The 20,227-nt window shown below is 33.9% G+C and overlaps 1 protein-coding gene across 4 annotated transcripts in view; it reads right to left on the bottom strand.

The window, feature by feature from the left end:
• The window catches only part of EMC2 (ER membrane protein complex subunit 2), a 50,973-nt gene that overhangs the window by 17,072 nt on the left and 13,674 nt on the right, over nt 1-20,227 (bottom strand). For all 4 annotated transcript variants that reach the window (XM_049633526.1, XM_049633527.1, XM_049633525.1 and 1 more), the window contains exons 5-7: nt 16,346-16,403; nt 5,100-5,185; nt 4,890-4,949 (exon numbers count right to left, since the gene is read on the bottom strand). In XM_049633526.1, coding sequence (XP_049489483.1) covers nt 4,890-4,949; nt 5,100-5,185; nt 16,346-16,403 — 204 coding nt within the window. The remainder of the gene's footprint in view (nt 1-4,889; nt 4,950-5,099; nt 5,186-16,345; nt 16,404-20,227) is intronic.

Consider the following 20,227-nt stretch of genomic DNA (forward strand, 5'->3'; position numbering starts at 1 on the left):
TGATGTGCATCCTCAGCATTTATAGGAAATCCTAAAGAACACAGGTGTTACAAGATTTATTCCCAGTGAAAAGGTGGTAATAGTACCTAACAGAAAAAGGCTATCTCCAGTTATTTTTGGCATTTGTCACCAATGTACAAAGCTACCTATCTTTACACTAAGTCTGATATACTGTTCAAAATACACATGCTGCAGTTTCACATATATGTAAGTGACTAATAACAGCTACCTTTTATTACATGCTCTTTATGTATCATGCACTTCTCCAGGTATGTTATATGTATTAACTCATTTAATCCTCCCCAAACCCTAGGAAGGAGGAAATTATTATTATCATTTTATAGTTGAGAAGGCACAGAGATGCAAACTGAAACCTAGGCTGTGCCACTCCAGACAGCCTACTCTTAACCACTATGCTTACGGTCTCTATGCACTACACACAATGAAAAACCATGGTAATGATGGTAGTGATGAAGATGTCAATGATAACATAAAAACAGGTACAACAATCAAACCCAAAGGGCCTCAGAAACCAAAAGCACCCTATAGATGACCTAAATATCACAGCGTTTTAGATTTATGTGTACATACTATCATCAAGGATCCTACAGCTGTTTAGTCCTTTTCATTTTTATATCCAAAACGTAGCACTGGTTCTTGACATGTGATAGGTATATAATAAATCACTAAACAAATAACTGAATAAATATCTAGAACAAAAGTATTATGACTACCTATCTAATATCATTCTATGAGAGATGAGGAAAGTTTACCTTAAACACTCAACTTTACCAAAAAGACAGTTCCCTTCTAAATGTGTTCCTTTTATCAAGATGATGCAAAAATTCATATTAATGCTAAGAATAAATGTTCTTACAGATTTAAATAGGCTGAGCACAACTCTCATTCTGGTTCTTATACATCACAGAGTAAGATAAAATAGGCAGGTAGGAGTTTCTACTGAAAACTGAATGCCAAGGTATTTTTCTCAAAATTATTTAGTATCACAAAGAAGAGGGTACCTTCCCCCTGTTTTACAAAGTATAAAATCATACTAATTTGGTGGATAAAGTATAAAATCAAATAAACTTAGAGCTGAAAGAAGCAAAAGACAGTCTAATACAGTTTTCACAGCAGCAGTTCACTCAAGAGTATTAAACCGTATGGAAAGTAACTTGAGTGACTATTTCCTCAATTCTCCCAAGAATGGTACCTAGCCAATTTCATTCCAAATGCATAAAAAAGATAATTCATTACATACAATAACTCAATGGTTAGAGAATTAAAATGATCTGAATCTATTTAAAATAACTACTAATAGTATGTCAGAGTCAATGACTAAATAAAGTTTTCCAAGTTCTTCCGTTCCTCACAAAAGCATTTATTTAGGTCATATTTATCCCTGCACTGCTTTATCAACTTTATGATTTTTCCTTATGGGATACTGATAATTCCATCTGTTACCGAATTTTATAGTTAAGGCTGGACCTACATATAGTCACAATTATAATTAGTTTATATTACTAACTGCTTCTTGCTGATATAACATCTAGTTCTGACTATAAATCAAGGGGAAAAAATCAGGTATCTTTGTTCAAAATACATATTTTCCTTTATAATTTGTATTGGTGGTGCTAATATATACATTTTAACTAATTTTTTATATTTAGAACAAGTAAAATGTCTCAATATGGTCAAATGGTGTGATATATACCACTACAATCACTAAACAGGAACTATAATCAGAAATTTATAAATCAAATTTATAAATAAGAAGCAAAGTTAAATAAAGGTAACTTTTTAAAGATATAAAAACACACATGGCAGAATTCCATATCCTCTTTAACCTCTCTAACACAATGAATAGGCTTATATGAACATTCTATTTTGGAAATTTATTTGGAGTAAAAACTCTAGATCTAGAGTAGCAATGCTGCCTGTGACCTATTCTACTTAAAAGAGCTTATAACTACTACTCCTAGGCAGAAAGAATGCCAAAATGATAAATATATCTAGCAACTCCTAATTTGCTACATTTTGCCACTATCCCCACAAAACTGTAGAGACATTCTACAGAAGTTTCCTCTTCTACCAAAAATAAACAAACAACAACAACAAACCTACCTACCACAGCAACTTGTGCAAACAGGTTAAATGAATTAAATGAACAGATTCTGATTTTCATATAGTTTCAAAAAATCTGGACATATTTCCACTCACCCTAAACCTGAATATTCCCTCTGCGTTCAATTAAAAAAACTAAATGGTCATTTTGCAAATAACTAGCTTTAAGACCAGAAAGAGTTCCGTGATACAAGATAAAAAGGTAGGCTGAACAACTGAAAAATCCCAAGAAATCGAGAAACACAAAGACAGAATAAGTACCAAAATGTAATTTCTTCTCAGGGGAAATGATAATTTTCTGTCTTTGTATTTCTTGGTTTCTTGGGATTTTTCAGTTCATTTCTCTTAAGTATATGTATATTCAACTCTATCTCAATGAAGTCTTTAGATTCAAAGAAAAACTGAATGTGGCTATTACAAGGTGAAGCTAATAATAATAATAATAAACTTAATTATGGGTTAAAAATAGAGTATGATCTATTTTAGAACTAAATACAGAAATATAAGAAATACATACAAAAAAGTAACACTGAGAAACAAAACAGAAAACTGAGGTGATACATTTATGTAGTTCTTAGAGGACATGAAAGCAATCAAAATTGAAATACATATAAAAATATGAAATTTTTGTAAGTTAAAAAAATCAATGTTAAAAAGATACATATCAAACAAGGATATACTTTTGACAGGACAAAGGTTCATATCATTTATATATAGTATACATGTTGCCAAAGTGAGCACTCACATCATTTGTATAAAAAGCTATTAAAAATTCATAAAAAGTTTTAACCAATTTCCACTTCACAAAATTTATGAAGACTAAAAAGAATGATAGCAGCCAGTGTTAAGGGGATGCTAATGTTTCTGATGTGAGAGTAAATTTCTAGTGAACAACATTTACCAAAACCACTAAAAATGAGCATATAATCATGTAATTTTACTTCTAAGAATTAAGACCAGGAAACAAAATAATTAGCATAGCATTACAGCAAAAATGAAAAAACAGAAACAAAAGACCAAGCTTTCCATTCCCGTAGGAAACTGGTAAAGAATACTAGAGCACATTAATAAGATGGAATAGAAAGCTACTAAAATATTTATTGTGAAAAGGAATGTATGTCAAAACATAACAAAGTAAAAAGAATAAGCTATAAAAGATAATTCTATTTTAGGTTTCTGTTTCAAAAGGTACAGAGGAAAAAAATCAAATATAAATTGTAGATAAGTTAAGAGGATGATCCAATTAGGATTTTGGTCTCTGTCTTTACTCTTTGTTGCATTTTCCAAACTTTCTTCATTAGATATTTAATTTAAAAAAAATGCCTTGATTAATATGAAATGTTTTTAAATGCCTTTAATCTCAAGATCTTCAAAAGACACTAAAATATTTGAAATAACTGTCATCTGTTTTAAGGACAAAATAAAACGAATGTTAATTGGTGTACTGCACTCCAAAAATTCAGCTTCATGTTAAACTATATACTGTACACTTTATAAAGATTGACTTTAAAACTGTGAAAAATGGAACACCTGAAATTAATATAGCACTGTATGTTAAATACATGGGAATAAAAATAAAAATAAATTTTGAAAAAAAGCTATGAAAAGTGGAAACATCACCATTTAAACCAAAATGTACTGTATCACTCTCACATACATAAGAAAATCTTGAGTATTTTTACATATGTGATCATAGAATCATACATACATCTATATGCACATAATTCAGGACATAATTCTCCAAAGGAAACAAAAAGAATCTGACAGCTAGAACACAGCTGAGAGAAGAGAACTGAAGAATGGTTCCCAGAATACAATAGACATTCATTAAATGACAGCTATTACTTTTATTTTAGCTTCCAGTTTTACATGCAGATAACTACCTTAATTCTCCATTTCACATCACACACATAGCCCTGGGTAAAGGCAAGAGGTAGGTGCCTTAATTCTATTTTATTTCCTGTTTCAATTATTTATAGTATGAGACTGAGGTTAACTATTCATACACAGTAAAAATACGTGCATGAGAATCTGAGGCTATTCTCTCAGAAAGAAGAAAAGAAACAATGTGATATACTTCAGATTTAGAAGAACTAAGGGAAAAAAGAAAAAAAAAAATCCTGCCTGTAGATAGAGGTTGGTGTTAATGCTGCAATATTAGAAAACTTGCACTAAGACTAGGCTAATCCTCTCACACTGGGATTTCCTCCTGTCACTGCATCAATAAAAAAAGCTAACAAAAACATTAAATATCCAATAAGTAAGTTCCTACAGCATTCAACATTCTTGATTATTCTTGGTCTTTTACCCAGGCAACAGAATGCTTCTAACTCTGGAAGAGTTGATTCTCTTAATACTAAGGCTAATAAATGCATACAACTGACAGAATTTTTAAACAGCAGGGTGTATAATACTCTTTGTATACAAGAACAATTTAGACTCTAAAAATTCACAATTTTGAATCACTAAAAATAGCCTTAGTTCAGCGAAAGCAGGTCTTTCTAATTCCAAAGAATCCATCTGTATTTGAAAGAAAAACTTATTTCTCAAACAAAATAACTTAGCAAAACGCAAATGACTTAATTAAAGCAATTCACATATTACAACCAACAAATTGTTGATTTGTTAGGTTTCATTTATTTATTTTGTTCATTTAAAATGACACATGACTCATAACTTCTCACCAATCCTTCAGAAACCACTACATCCTCTGAACTTCTATAATAGTGATAAAAACTACACTCCTAACAAAATTTATAACTTACTCATGTTCATTGATATAAAGTTCTGCAAGTTCATGCCAGGCTTCTTGGTCTCCAACAAATCTGGTGAGAGGAAAGGGAAAGAAAATAAGTGTGTAGATATTCTGTAAATGAACAGCATGGAGGCAAAAAGGAAAATCAAATGCAAATTCCATTTTAATTAAAAAAGATTTATCAGAATAACAAAACACAATCCTCTTGTAAGACACTCACTGTTCCAGATACTCATTCAGTTCCCGAATGGCCTCCACATTTTTCCCCTGGGCTTTTCGAATGGCAATCTTACGCTTTCTTGCAGCCTATGGGTTGACATTAATAAAGGATTAGGCCCTCATGATTCCCTGGGTTTTTGTAAAGAAGGTAATTTGACTGTGCAAATTATTATCTCAATGCCAGTGAAATTCCATTGTAGAAATACTGCTTACTGGGAGTTTATAAACATACCCCATGACATCCCACTGGGGAATTCAAACATTCCTCTAACAATCACATATGCTTTACTTTTGATGTACACAATGTATGCATCATTTCATTCAAATAAATAACCATCCAGATTCTGATAATTACAAGCCAGCAGGGAATCCTAATCTTTACCCAGCCTAAACTCCTTTACCCTGTCTCATTCATAAGATTTGTATGTTAAGAGATAGAGGGATAGTGGAGATTAGAAAAAAAAATCTCACCATGGCCACTTGAATGTCATTATAAAATATAGCTCCCAATAACTTTTTTCAGTTTTAAGGAAAAAACCTACCTGTAAGTCTTTCAAAAGAATAGCACAGAACTTGAAAAAAATATTTTATAATAAACAAAACTTTAAACTTGCATGTTAAAGTTTTTTAAACAATAAATATCAGTGCCATTTATGCATTCATCAAATATGCACTAAACATCTATCGTTTGACAGGCACTGTGCAAGATAATGAAAATATGGGGATAAAAAAGAATAGATAATTCATTACAGGAGCAATGAAAAAAAGACACATCAAAAAAACAGACAATGATAGAGATATCTAGGGTGTTGTGGCAACATGGAGGATATCCTAACACAGGCTGTGGCAGAGTGGAGGAGGTGTAAGGGCAGGAAGCAAAGAGGTTTGCAGATGTGATACCTGTACTGAAACAGAAAGAGCAAGTAGACATTAAAAAAGCAAAAGAGGAAACTGTGTGGAGGACAAAGCACAGATGAAGGAACACAGAAACAAAGGCACAGAAGACACCAACAGTATGTGTAATCAGACAGCAACATTGTGTATAATCCAGACTATCTATCTGAGGGGGGAGTTAACAGGGACTGGAGGGCACTATATAAAATATTAAATTTATATCTCTTCCATCTCTATTTAATTCAATGCAGATAGCTAAACAATAAAACAAACCAAAACTATGGCCAAGTTTATGAATTATGAACATGATTGCTATTGTTTTATACAATACATACTCTATAAAAATGCAGACAAGGGAAGTAAAATGAATGGGACCTCTTTAGACTAGTAGAGCTACCTGTCATAGGTGAAAAAGGTGGAGGTTTTGCTCGAAAGAAGTGAAAGTAAAAAAAAAATCAGAGAAAATCAAGAAATTTCCAATAAATAAGACCATGAGTGATATTTGTAACAACAATGATAAAAAACATGTTGGTAAGAAAAAATGAAATGTGTTAAAATGTATATCCTTGATTATTAAGCTCATGCTGAAGGCTTAATACAATACCTGCCATATGGCAGGTATTCAAATATTTTTGGAATAATTTCACTATGTACAATAATGAACGTGCTATAATAAATGTACCATTTAAAAGGCCTCAAGAATTCAGAAAGAAAAGTAAGAGAAAAGCTCTAAACGTAACTCAATCTTAAATACTTGAGGAAGAATATTAGACTTCAAATGAGAGCCTTCTTCCAAGTTCTTCTGAAAAAAGGTGATGGATAACTTAACACACAACTAAGAAACAAATTTCTTTTGGATATATCATATCTAATGCCACCAATCCAACATCATGTGAAGCATATTTTAACTGTTTATTCCTTTCATCTATCATGATACTACTTCCTCTTCAGGCAATATGGTAGAACAGAGTCCATGTTTTAAAATAAAAAAGATAAGAAATAAATACCAACTCTTGGCACTTACCAGCTTTCTAACCAAAGGCAAAATACTTAACCTTCCCAAATGTGCATAATACCCCAATCCCCAAGTACCAATGTAAAGCAACTAACACAGTACACAGTATATAATGGTATTGAATAAATAGTATCTTCCTTCCTTTCTCCTTTATTCTATGCTTAACATTATGTTAAGCATAATATAATTCTACCTATGAGATCTTTAAAAGCCCAGAACAGGTTGCTTCGTTTGATACTAAAATCTTGTCCAATCTTTATAGGATTTGCACCAGTTGAGATATTACAAAGATGTAATGAAATTTGTTGAAAATATTAGATTCAAATGTGACATATCAGACAAAAGGTCTAAGTATGAACATGAATAACAATGAATACTTCCATGGTAAGAAGTATGGTATGAACATTGTAATGGATACCATTGTGTACAATATAAGTTTCATGAAGAAGCGTACACTAAAAACACCCATCTAACTTTAATTCTTTTTCTTGGTGATTTAACAGCAGAACCATCTCTCTACTGTTGAATATACACTGATATTTTTAGGTCAGCAGCATGCTGCAAAATATAGTTTGTAAAGCACTGCCGTAAGGTTTCAAAGATAATTCATGTTTAAAATGCCTTTTAAAAAACACACCTTTTATAAATGATGGAAAACAGATTTAAACAACTTAAATGCATCAGAAGAGACAGAATTAAGAGTAGAATCTGAAATTTCTGATTCCCATTCTAGAACCTTCTAGACTTCCTGAAAGAATCTGAAATATTACAGGTTAAATAATTGTTACTATTATTTTGAATTATGTGTATTTGTAGTAGGTGAAATGTCATAATTTTATAACAATGTAAAACAAACAGAATTCAGTATTAACTTTGTAACTGAAAGTTTTAAATATAAGGCTTTAATTAATCAATTTGGGAAAAGTGCCCAAAAATCTCTACTATATAAGCAATATATTGATTGATCATGTAAAATATAAGATATAGCTAAGATAATGCTAAGATACAGCATTTTATTTCCTAATAGTATAAAGTCTAAAACAAACTTTTAAGTGGTAACACTTCAACTAAGGCAAGGACAGTCTTCCTAATTAAACTATGTATGACAGCTTAAAGAAATACCTATGTGGCAACAACTGTCATATAGGCAATGATATATTATTAAGTTATATACTATGCAACAGTCTTTTCCATGTTATTTCTCCTAAAAGAAAAATAATACCACATGCTGGTATAAGAACCAATCTTTTTTTATCATGATAATTTTAAGTGAGCATTAAGCAAGGATTTCATTTCTGGCCAAGATGGGAGTAACAGGGATCAGATTTACCCTCTTGCCTGAACCAATCAAAGAACTAGACTATATACATGAAACAATCACTTTTAAGGCACAGGACAAGAGGCACAGTGATCCCTGAGCGGCTGGAAACAAATGAGGTGAGCCCTATTTTTATTGTCCTGGCTTGCTACCTTGAGGGAGTTTCATGGAATGAATCCTGCGCAGGAAGAGAAAACAGGTTGAGTTCAGTAGACTGTGAGTTCAGGAAAAGGAGCTGAGTGTCAGGAAGATCAAAGGCTAGAGCTCATAGACATAGTACTAGAGAAAAAAGAAACAGAATAAGAACTCTAGATTCCCCTTGAATCTGAAGGGTTTTCCTGGAGTATTCAGCCTTGTACTGACCAGTGCATGTGAGTGAAAACACTACCCAAGCCAAGGAAAGAATCACCAGAAAGGCTTAAGGGGAAGTGTCTTGAGCTCACACAGGGATGGGAATAGTGCCTATTCCCACCAACCAGACTAGAAAATGCCATGATTCCTGTGGCAATGGACAGAGTGCCCAGAAGGATGTAATGAGGTATCATTAGCCCTATATACATTGCTCTGAACCTCTCTAACAAAGACCCAAAAGGATCAAATTGCTTCCAAGTAACTTCTATACCACAAGAAAGCTCAAGATTATATTACAGGAATACAAAAATGGAAAGGAGTAAAAACTTTTGAAGATGATAGTTTTGTTCACAATCTTGATTGTGTGATGGCTTCACAGGTATATCCAAGTGTCAAAACTTACCAAATTGCACACCTTAGTTAAATGTGTCCAGTCTATTCTACATCAATTGTATGTCAAAACAGTTTTAAAATAGCATTAATTGGACTAAAAGTTAAGTCAAGTCTTGAATATTTATCAATTTCCATATTTCTTTTTTATACTTTCTTTCCTAAAAGTATGCCAATGTTCTGAATTTTTCTAAATGTCTTGTTGGGAAAAAGCTTTGCAAATGTCAGTTTGAGTCTTAGAAATGAAAACTGTTCGGGGCACTTGCATGACTCAGTCAGCTGAGCCTTTGGCTCAGGTCACAATCTCATGGTTTGTGAGTTCAAGCCCCCTCATTGGGCTTGCTCCTGTCAGCCTACCAGCACAGAGCCTGCTTCAAATCCTCTGTCCCCTTCTTTCTCTGCTCCTCCTCTGCTTACGCTCTCTCTCAAAAAAGAAAAAAAACAAAAACAATATATATGTTAAAAAAAAAAAAAATGAAAACTGTTCCAGGGGTGCCTGGGTGGCTCGGTCAGTTAAGTGTCTGACTCTTGATTTCAGCTCAGGTCATAATCTCACAGTTTGTGAAATTGAGCCTGGCATCAGGCTCTGCATTGACAGTGCAGAGCCTGTTTGGGAGTCTCTCTCTCCTCTCTCTCTGCTCCTCTCCTGGCTTGCATGTTCTCTCTCTCTTTCTCTCTCTCTCTCAAAATAAATAAATAACGATTTTTTTAAAAAGTGAAAACTGTTCCACTTCACAAGTGATTTTAATAACAGCAGTTAGAAATTTCTATTATAAAATATTTCTATCATAAAATATAAAGTACTGATGACCACCAACAAATCTTCATCAAACTTGCTACATGCTTTCTGTAACACTACGTACAAAGAGGCTAGCCAGCAATTCTTCCAGAAACACTTGTCATATCTTAAAAAAATAAGCTACAGTGGGGAAGAAATGCCACCTAGGAAAAGATTAAAGGATTAAGATCTACCAGCAAAATACAATCTAGACTCCCTTACTGCAGATGCTGGGACCTAGGAAGAAACAGACCACTGACTTACAGAAGGAAAGCAGAATTCTAGGTTCTTCCAAGGCTTATGCCCACTACCCTAAGAAATGTGGCATTCTGAAAACATCTTCATCTTTGGCACAGAGGCAATTACATCTAATTCCAAAACAAAACTTCAAATATTTGATAAATCACACTATGCGGTTTACAATTCTAGGCAAAATCTGATCTTTCTGAAATACGAAATTAAATTAAAAAGGGAGTAATTACTATACCTCTTTTCTGAAAGGCATATAAGTTCGACAAGTATTCATTGAAGGCCTACCATATGCTAGGCATTAGTCCATGCAATGGACATAATGATTTCGCTCAAGGAACTTTCAAAGGAAGAAAGGCCTACTTTTATTTTGAAAGCAAACAAACAAACAAAAAAACTGGTGCTCAGGTAAGCCAAGGGATAAAAGCTCACAGTGAGCCTAATCCAATACTTGGCTTTGATAGGTATATTTGAGAGTTACCTTTCTAAAAACCATTCATATCTAAGTAATTTTATTTTTTTTTAATTTTTTTTTAACGTTTATTTGTTTTTGAGAGAGACAGAGCATGAACGGGGGAGGGTCAGAGAGAGAGAGGGAGACATAGAATCTGAAACAGGCTCCAGGTTCTGAGCTGTCAGCACAGAGCCCGACGCGGGGCTTGAACTCACAAACCGCGAGATCATGACCTGAGCCGAAGTCGGACACTTAACCGACTGAGCCACCCAGGTGCCCCAGTAATTTTAATTTTTTTGTACTTTCATTGCAAAATATTCTTTCATCCATTCCCTACCCTTTCCAGTTCTACTTGTCCTAGGTTTAGATCCCTATAATCTCTGGCCTAAGACCGAGCAGCCTCCAAATTACAAATTATTTTATCTCATCACATCTCCTTCAAACTATCTCCCATATTATTATTTTTCTATTATTTTAACGTTTATTTATTTTTGAGAGACAGAGTGACAGAGTATGAGTAGGGGAGGAGTAAAGAGAGAGGGAGACACAGAATCGGAAACAGGCTCCAGGCTCCAAGCTGTCAGCACAGAGTCCAATACAAGGCTCAAACTCACAAACCGTGAGATCATGACTTGAGCTGAAGTTGGACACCGAACTGACTGAGCCACCCAGGCGTCCTTATCTCCCGTATTATTAACAAAAAAGTTATTTCTAAAAATATCTGGTGGTATTTCCCTAATCAAAATTTGACTTCATTGTGCATTTTCTAAGAATAAAAATTAAGTTCTGAAATGTAACATACCAGGTTGTTCACAAATAAGGCCATCTTGCTGCATCTCCAGTCACTCTGTACAAAGAACCAATTCAGAGGTACAAAATATTGTTCCTCAGAACCCTAGTTTTTCTCAGAGGTCAATGAGTGCGGAAGAAGAAAGAGGTTAACTAGGTAGAGCACAGTACCATGCCCTCTCTTCAGTAAGAATAGAAATAAAATTTCATCTAAAAAAGGTATTAAAGGAGGAAGTTCAGAAAGAGAAGTACAAATGGCTTTTTAAGTATATGAAAAGATCCAACATCATTCATAATGCAAATTATAACAAGATAACATTTTTTACCAATTAGACTGGCAAAGGTTAAAAACCAAAAAGCTGATAGTGTATACCATGTGGGAGAATACAGGAGAAGCACTCTCATACACCAGAGAAATGAATAAGGATGCTAAAAAGCCTTTGTGGAAGGAAATTTGGCAACATCTATCAAACAATTTTTTTTTTAATTTTAGAGAGAGCACACTTGCACACATAAGCAGGGGAGGGAGGGAGGGAAGGAGGGAGAGAGAGAGAGAAAGAGAGAGGGAGCAGTTTCCATGCTCAGTGTAGAGCCTGACACAGGGCTCAATACCAGGACCATGGCATCATGACCTGAGCCGAAATCAAGTCATTTGCTCAACCAACAGAGCCATCCAGGCACCCCTATCAAAGTTTAAAATGTATAGACCTCCAGACTTAGACTGCAGAGTAGGAATCCATCCTACAAATGGCATTCACTGCAACACTGTTCCTGGGAGAAAGATATCAGAATCAACCCAAGGGTTCATCAAACTGTTTCAATTTAACTTAAAACTGTTTTTCAAGACAGGGACTATACATCATACAACAAAATGCTATGTAGCTAATCAAAGGATGATGTAAAGGATGTGCTGATATATAGAATGATCTTTACACTGTGTTGTGAAATAGAGTATGCCATAATTTGCATTTCAAATCACTCTATCAAAAGGGATACACTCATGCATACATGCATGTGTGTTCACAAGGAAAAAGTCTCTGGAAGAATACATTAGAAATGTTAACAATGTTTCCCTAAGTGAAGGAGGAATTGAGATCAGGAGTAAGAGGAAAGACTTATACATACATATATTCTTTTGTATTGTTTGTAGTTTTAAACATGGGTAGGTTTTGCATCTTCAAAAAAAATATTTAACAAATTTTAAAAAATAGATGGGAGAAAAAAAATTTTAGCACCCTCCCAGAAGAAAATTGAAAACTTCCTTTCTAATCACTTTTTTCTTTCTTTCCTCGGTAAACTTTGTACTTTAACAGTGTGAAGGCTTCATTCATAAGATATGAGGACTTTCCCCAGCCCATCATCTTTGCTTCATTTCAACCACACTCATCCTTCAAAGCCTGCAAGGCTCAAAAAATCACCCAGCAAGTCACTAAAGAATACGAATTTAATAGTCTATTGTCAAAGTCCAAAATCTGTTCATATCACTCTGCATCCCTAAATGCAAAGTCAAGCGGGTGTCTAATTTGTTCTTCTATTCCCAGCACCAAGCATACTGCAGGCACTCAACAAATATTTTTTGAAAGATTAATGAATGCAGGGCTCCTGGGTGGCTCAGTTGGTTAAGCATCTGACTTCAACTCAGGTCATGATCTTGCAGTTCATGAGTTTGAGCCCCATGTTGGGCTCAGTGCTGACAACTGAGAGGCTGGAGCCTGCTTCGGATTCTGTGTCTTCCTCTCTCTCTGCCCCTCCCCAGCTCATGCTCTCTCTGTCTGTCTCTCTCAAAAGTAAATAAACATTAAAAAAAATTAAAAAAAAAAAAAAGAAAGATTAATGAATGCATGTGAGAGGGAAGGAGAGCTCCTTAAAGCTTGAATGAACAAGATAATTTCTATACTGGATATCTAGGAACAGAGGCACAAGACCAATGAAGGAGTCATATGATCACTTTTAGACAATGCAAAGAAGAACTACAGTGTAAAAGCTTGAATTATAACTATGGATGAGGATGAAACCAGATTTTCCCACCTTTAAGGTCATACATTAAAGCTGCTTTGAAAAAAGAAACTGTGAAGTCTTTTACACTGCCACTTAACTGTTTAATACAAATAAAGTCTTCCCCTACTAGAGTTAATTAGTTCTAGGTCTTTCATGGTTTTGTCATCTCCCTCAGTGTCTACCACAGTGCTTTCTATGGATACATAAACAGAAACGGTCTTTATTCTTAGTAACACCAACATTCTGGTGGTTCATGACAGGTACTCAATAAACATTTACAGGACAGAAGGGACCAAGGGGACATTAAATAAAGATAATATTTAGTGAAAAAATAATACATTTAAGCAAAGCTGAATTTAGTTACTTTGTTCTAAAGTGTTTACCTAGCAACTAAGGGATTTAGTTACTACCACCCTCATACATAGTCTACGAGTAAAACCATTTGGATATCTCTTTTAGTCAGTCTTAGAGCCATAGAACATGGAAAGTACTACAAACACAGAAAAATAATTACATATTATCTTAAATCCTGAAAAAGTGAAATAATTTATTAAAAATATCCCCCACTTAAAATGACACATAAGTAAAATGTTTGACCCATAATTCCAAGAAATTAAATTATAAGCTATTGATTTTTAACTGTTATCAAAAAAAATGTTTTGAAACTTTTCAGAAACGTGAGTTTGTATTTTCAATATATGACTGCATGAAAAATGAATACCTTTGAAACTGTGGTAAAGTCTTATAACTGAAATAAGTACATGAGAAAATCTATAAGGAAAGAAAAACAGTGCCATTTTCTTAAAACAGGTGGCAAGTAATTACGATAGTTAAGATTAAAAAAAGTATTCAAAACTTTCCCATTTTAACTCCCTTTTTATTGGAAATATCTAGATAAATAATAACTCTGTTTTTGTTTTTAATAACAGATAGGCTTGCAGCTCTGTCAAAACTTTTCCCTGAACTTTCTATATGCTGAGAATCCTCATAAAATAATACATCCTTGCCATTTAAATATCTACCTCTACACTCCATTCCCCCAGCCCCTCCCAAAAAACCCTAGGAAGTTTCCAGAGAAAATTTCCCTGGGATGGGATAATATTAACAGCAAAAATCTAAACCATTTCACTACATAGATATATATTACCACCATGTGTAACTTACGAAATGTTGTCAATTAAATCTCAATAAAGTTGAAAAAAGCTTATCATTCAAGCAACAAACATAAGAATTACTATAGGGTATCAGAAGAGATAGCAGAGATTAGGGGTTTATGACTAATGAATGCCTGAGATAAATGTTAACTAAATATTGGACAGTTCAATATTAAATAATTCCCCAACATGCATAATTTACTTAAAACAAATCAAGTAACTAATGTTTAATATTCAGTATTTCGCATCTTATAATCCACAATCATACATCAAATGACTTTTCAAAAATGTGTATTTTGAATGAAATGCTTGCCAAAAAGAGAAAACCTTCATGTATTTGTATTATGCTAATATAACAATTTCTCCTCCTCTAAAAGGACAAAACAAACTCAAACTGGTTTTTGGTTGTTTTTTTTATTTTTTTTATTTTTTTTATGTTTATTCATCTTTGAAAGAGAGAGAGACAGAGCACAAGCAGGAGTGGGGTGGAGAGAAAGGGGGACACAGAATCTGAAGCAGCTCCAGGCTCTGAGCCGTCAGCACAGAGCACGACGTAGGGCTTAAACTCACAAAACCACGAGATCATGACCTGAGCCAAAGTTGGACGTTCAACCGACTGAGCTATCCAGGCGCCCCATCAAACTGGTTTTTGTTCAAAATTTCTAAAAATATTTTCTTTTAGCAGGCATATGTATGCATGGACATAATAAAAAATTAAAATGCCTGATATGTTATCTAAAATCTCTCTAACTTTTCATTGAGTAAAAGATAAGTCTGAGGAAAGCCATTATGCAAAAGTAGTAAACTAAAATGTTCTCAAAATTAAAAAAAATCTTCACCAGAGTACTTTAAAAACAAGTAACATTACATAAGTATATCTGGAACAAATGCTCTGCACAATACACTAATATATTTGTTCAAATCAGGATAATTAAAGATGTTATCTTATGGGAAACACAATATATTTTTCTTCTTTATGTGTATATATGTATACATGTATGTTATATGTACATATATATGTTCTTATCTAGGTATAAGGCCGAAAAAAACCAAAACACCTTTATTAATTCTATATACCAATTACTGTCATGACTTCACTTTTCATTGAGACAACTAAAATATAACTACCAAAACAAAACAAGTTAGTATATCATAAACTGAAAAATATTACAAAACCACTGAACTCTGCTGGGCTTTTTTGCAAGCACATAAAATTCTTTCTTTCTAAATTTCCAATAGTTTCTTTTTTTTTTTTTTTTAAGTTTATTTATTTTGAGAGAGAGAGAGAGAGAAAGACAGAGAGCAAGGGAGGGGTAGAGACAGAGAGAATCCCAAGCAGGTTCCTAGCTATCAGGGCAGACCCCAACATGGTCCTCGACCTCAGGAACTGTGAGATCATGACCTAAGCCGAAGTCAGACACTTAACTGACTGAACCACTCAGGGGTCCCTCCACTAGTTTCTTTTTAATAAGGTATCTTATGAGTCAAATTTTACAGAAGAGTTTTAAATCTATTTTAAAACTGTGGTCCAACATATATTTTTTTTTCAGGTTTATTTATTTAGGAAGAGAGAGAGAAAGCAAGTGAATGGTGGAGGGGCAGAGAGAGAGGGAGAGGGAGAATCCCAAGAAAGCTCCATGCTCAGCACAGAGCCCTACGCAATCCCACAACCACAAGATCAGGACCTGAGCCGATTTCAGGAGTTGGACACTTAACCGACAGAGCCCCCCAGGCACCCTCAACATAAATTATTTAAAATAAGAAGCTAAAACCTGGCTTCATATGTATTTTCACATTATTTCAAAAATGAATAAATTTCACCTTTTAAAATAAAATTTAGACAGTCAGCTAACTTACAGTGTTAGTTGGATCTTCTTGTAAAATTCGATCATACAGTTGTATAGCATCATCGTATCTATTTTTTTAAAAAAAAGAAACATCAAGAATCATTACCTTAATATTTAGTGACAAATAGTAAATACAGAAAAACATTAAACTGGCAGGACTTTAAATGCTTTGACAATTGGAATCCAACTCTCTTCTGATCTTCATGTAACAGTAGTAATTTGCTAGAAATTTTTTACAGAAAAGCTTCATGTATAAAGCATTTATAAAAAAACCCTGACTTCAAAAATATACTGATTCATGAACAAAGAAAAACAGAGATGAACAAAAATACATGGATTCAATTTGGCCTAAATACAAAGGTAAAAACTAGCAGCACAGAGAGATACCTTTGTGGTCTTAGATATACCTAGAATTACAGCCAGTAAGGCAGAAGAGCAAGTTTAATTTTAAACAAATTCACAAGTAAATGATCTATGATTTAATTCTCCTTTAATGAATACTTATGATAGCTTTTCTTAGTTGAGCTCGTTCAGTTCAATTCATTAAGCACCTGTTAAATACACACTTGCAATACACTTTAGTGAGTTACAATCTTATAAGAAGAATAGTTGACAATTTATCAAATGAAAAAAATAATCAAACATGACAGCATATAACTAACAACCCAAAATGAACATTATGTCATAGGGAATCAAGGGGAGGAATACATCAAAAATCACATAAAGAACATCATATAGTCTTACAAATGGTAATCTTGCTCAGGATGCAAGAAAATAGCTAAGTGATCCTGAAATTCCTTCCTAACAACATCCACAACCCCAACTCCATTCCAAATCAATTTCTTTATTCCAGATACAGATCTTTAGAGAAAACAAAAACAGTATGTAAAAACTTTCACAACAGTGTTTCTAAAACTAGAAACAACAGCTACATTCTTGAAATCTATTCATAAGTTTCCTAAGAGAGTTTTTTAATTTTATATTTTTCTCTTAATGATATTCAATATATAAATATTCTAGATCATTATGATGACACATCTTTTAACTGAATACTGCCCCACAATTTTAGTGCCCAAGCCTCTTTGTGATTATGATCATGCTAGTAGGTAAGAATATTTTAACTGTAGCAGACAACTGAGAAAAAGAAAAGCAGACTTAATTTGTAAATGGGTCCATACCATGTGAAGGCCAAACAGCATCACTGCACATTAAGTCAATTAGACTTAAAAGCAGTTCAAATAAAATTAGTTTGGACCTCAAATACATGCTAAAATAGTAAGTATGGCTAGCCTCAAAAGAACCTGCAATTAAATGGGGAAATCTAAAATAAAATCATTAAATATTAATAAAGCAAAACAATGAAGTATATAAAGATAAAATTAATGCTATAGAGCAAGGGTTCTATGACACAGTACATAAGACACGGTACATAAGAATCCCCTGAGAATCCTTCTCCAACTATGTAAACTCTGGGAAATACAAAGAAAATGACACAGGAAGGTAGGAAACCATTCCTTTTACTAATATAATGATAATCTGAATTTTAGTAGTCTTCTAGTTTTGGGGAGTATTTTATTAGAAAACTTACATTGCTGTTACAGCTATATAAAAACTATACACATAAGACATTATTAATACCTAGTTTTATATTGAAGTTTTACTACAATAAAAATATAGTAATTTATTAAAGAAAATTTTAATGTTTATGTATTTACTTTTAAAATTTTTTAACATTTATTTATTATTGAGAGACAGACAGAGCATGAGCATAGGAGAGGCAGAGATGGGGAGACACAGAATCCGAAGCAGGCTCCAGGGTCCAAGCTGTCGGCACAGAGCCTGACACAAGGCTCAAACTCACAAACCCTGAGATTATGACCTGAAGCGAAGTCAGACGCTTAACCGACTGAGCCACCCAGGTGCCCATATGTTTATTTACTTTTAAGAGAGAGAGAGAAAGAGAGACAGCGTGAGTGGAGTGGGAGACACAGAATCTAAAGCAGGCTCCAGGCTCTGAGTTGTCCCCACAGAGCCCAACGTGGGGCTTGAACTCACGAAACATAAGATCATGACCTGAGCCAAAGTTGGACACTTAACCAACTAAGCCACCCAGGAGCCCCCAAAATATTCAGTTCTGTAAAAACTGAATGTGGTGGTTAATTTTTTTTAACTGAGTGTGATGTATTAACTTAACTGGCCATGAGATACCCAGATTAAATATTATTCCTGGGTATGTCTGAGGGTGTTTCCAGATGAGATTTGCATTTGAATCTGTGTACTCGGTAAAACGGACTGCCTTTCCCAATGTAGGTGGACATCACCCAATCTCTTGAGAGTTTGAAAAGAACAAATGCAGAGCAAAAAGTTATTCATCCCTTTTTAATGTCTCACTACATGAGCTGGGACATCTCATCTCATCTTTTCTTGTCCTCAGTCTGGGATTTACACCATTAGTTCCCTTGGTTCTCAGGCCTTTGGACTTGGACTCAGAATTACAGCACCAACTTCCTGGCTCTCCAAGTTGCAGATAGCAGATTCTGGGACTTCTCAGCCTCCATAATTGCTTCATAGTAAATCTCTCTCCCTCTCTCTTTGCGTCCTACCTCCCTCCTCCTACCCCATATATGTATACAAATACCCTCTAGATTCTGTTTCTCTAGAGACTCCTAATACACTGCAGGTCTACAAAAATTTACCTTTAGTCAGCAATGTTCTCAAACCTACTTGTCAATTCTCCTGCAGGGCTTCCTTTAAAGAAAATTCTGGATTACACCACTAACAAACTGATCTCAGTAAAATGGAGACTAGGCAACTACGTATTTTTTTTAAAAGGGCACAGATCACTCTAATTCACACAATCGTATATGAGAATCAATGGTTAATGGCTCCATGTAACAAAGACACATAATAGCAACTCTTTCAGGAGAAAAAAAATTAAAAAACACAACAGCAAAACTTTACTAGGTAAAATGATTATATGAGTTTCAATTAAAGAGCAAGGTGTAAAGAAATTAAAGTTCACTAGGTATCTTAGAAAACTTGACTTAAGAGTAAATTATTGTTACCATATCAATTTTTTGTACAGTTAGAAAGGGGGTGGAGGGATAGGAACTATTAAAATGTGTCCTTTGGAAACTAGTACCTCTCAAACCTTTACAAGATAATTTTAAAAATCATTCATGTTGGATTCTGGGATGTGTTTGGCTATTTACATATTTTAAGAATGGTGTAAAAATACTAGATATACTATAGTTGAAATAAAACAAAAAGGGATATTAGAGTAGAACACTGATTCAGGAACAATCCTTTGTAGATTTCTTCCATTCCGTCCCGATTCAAATTACTTTCTGTTAACCTAAAATAATACTATTTTATTTATTTTTCTTTATGCCCTTTGCTTGCTTACAGAGAAGATCCAATGAGATTAAAATGTACATATAAACAAACACGTAAGCCAAAAGCCAAGGAACAAAAGGGTTAAGAAAAATTATATCAATACATCTTGCTTATTAAAAGCTACTATAACTAGGTACAAGTTACCTCTTACTTAAAACACCAAATTAAAAAAGTAAGGGGCAATAAGCTAACCCTAAAATTCATATGTAATAAATTCAAAGGACTCAGAATAGACAAAATCCTCTTTGGGGAAAAAAAAGAAGGAAGTCAAAGGCCTCATACTTACAAATTTCAGAACTTACCACAAAGCTACACTATCAATAGTGTGGAATCAATACACTGTGGTATGTGATAAACATATAGATCAATGGAACAGAACTGAAAGCCCAGAAATCAACCCTCACATTTACATTCAATTAATTTTCAACAAGGGTGCCAGACAATTAAATGGGGAAAGCAAAGTTATTTCAACAAAGATGCTGGAACAACTGGATAT

The sequence above is a fragment of the Panthera uncia genome, chromosome F2 (genome assembly GCF_023721935.1).
Source record: "Panthera uncia isolate 11264 chromosome F2, Puncia_PCG_1.0, whole genome shotgun sequence".
Classification (NCBI taxonomy): Eukaryota; Metazoa; Chordata; class Mammalia; order Carnivora; family Felidae; genus Panthera; species Panthera uncia.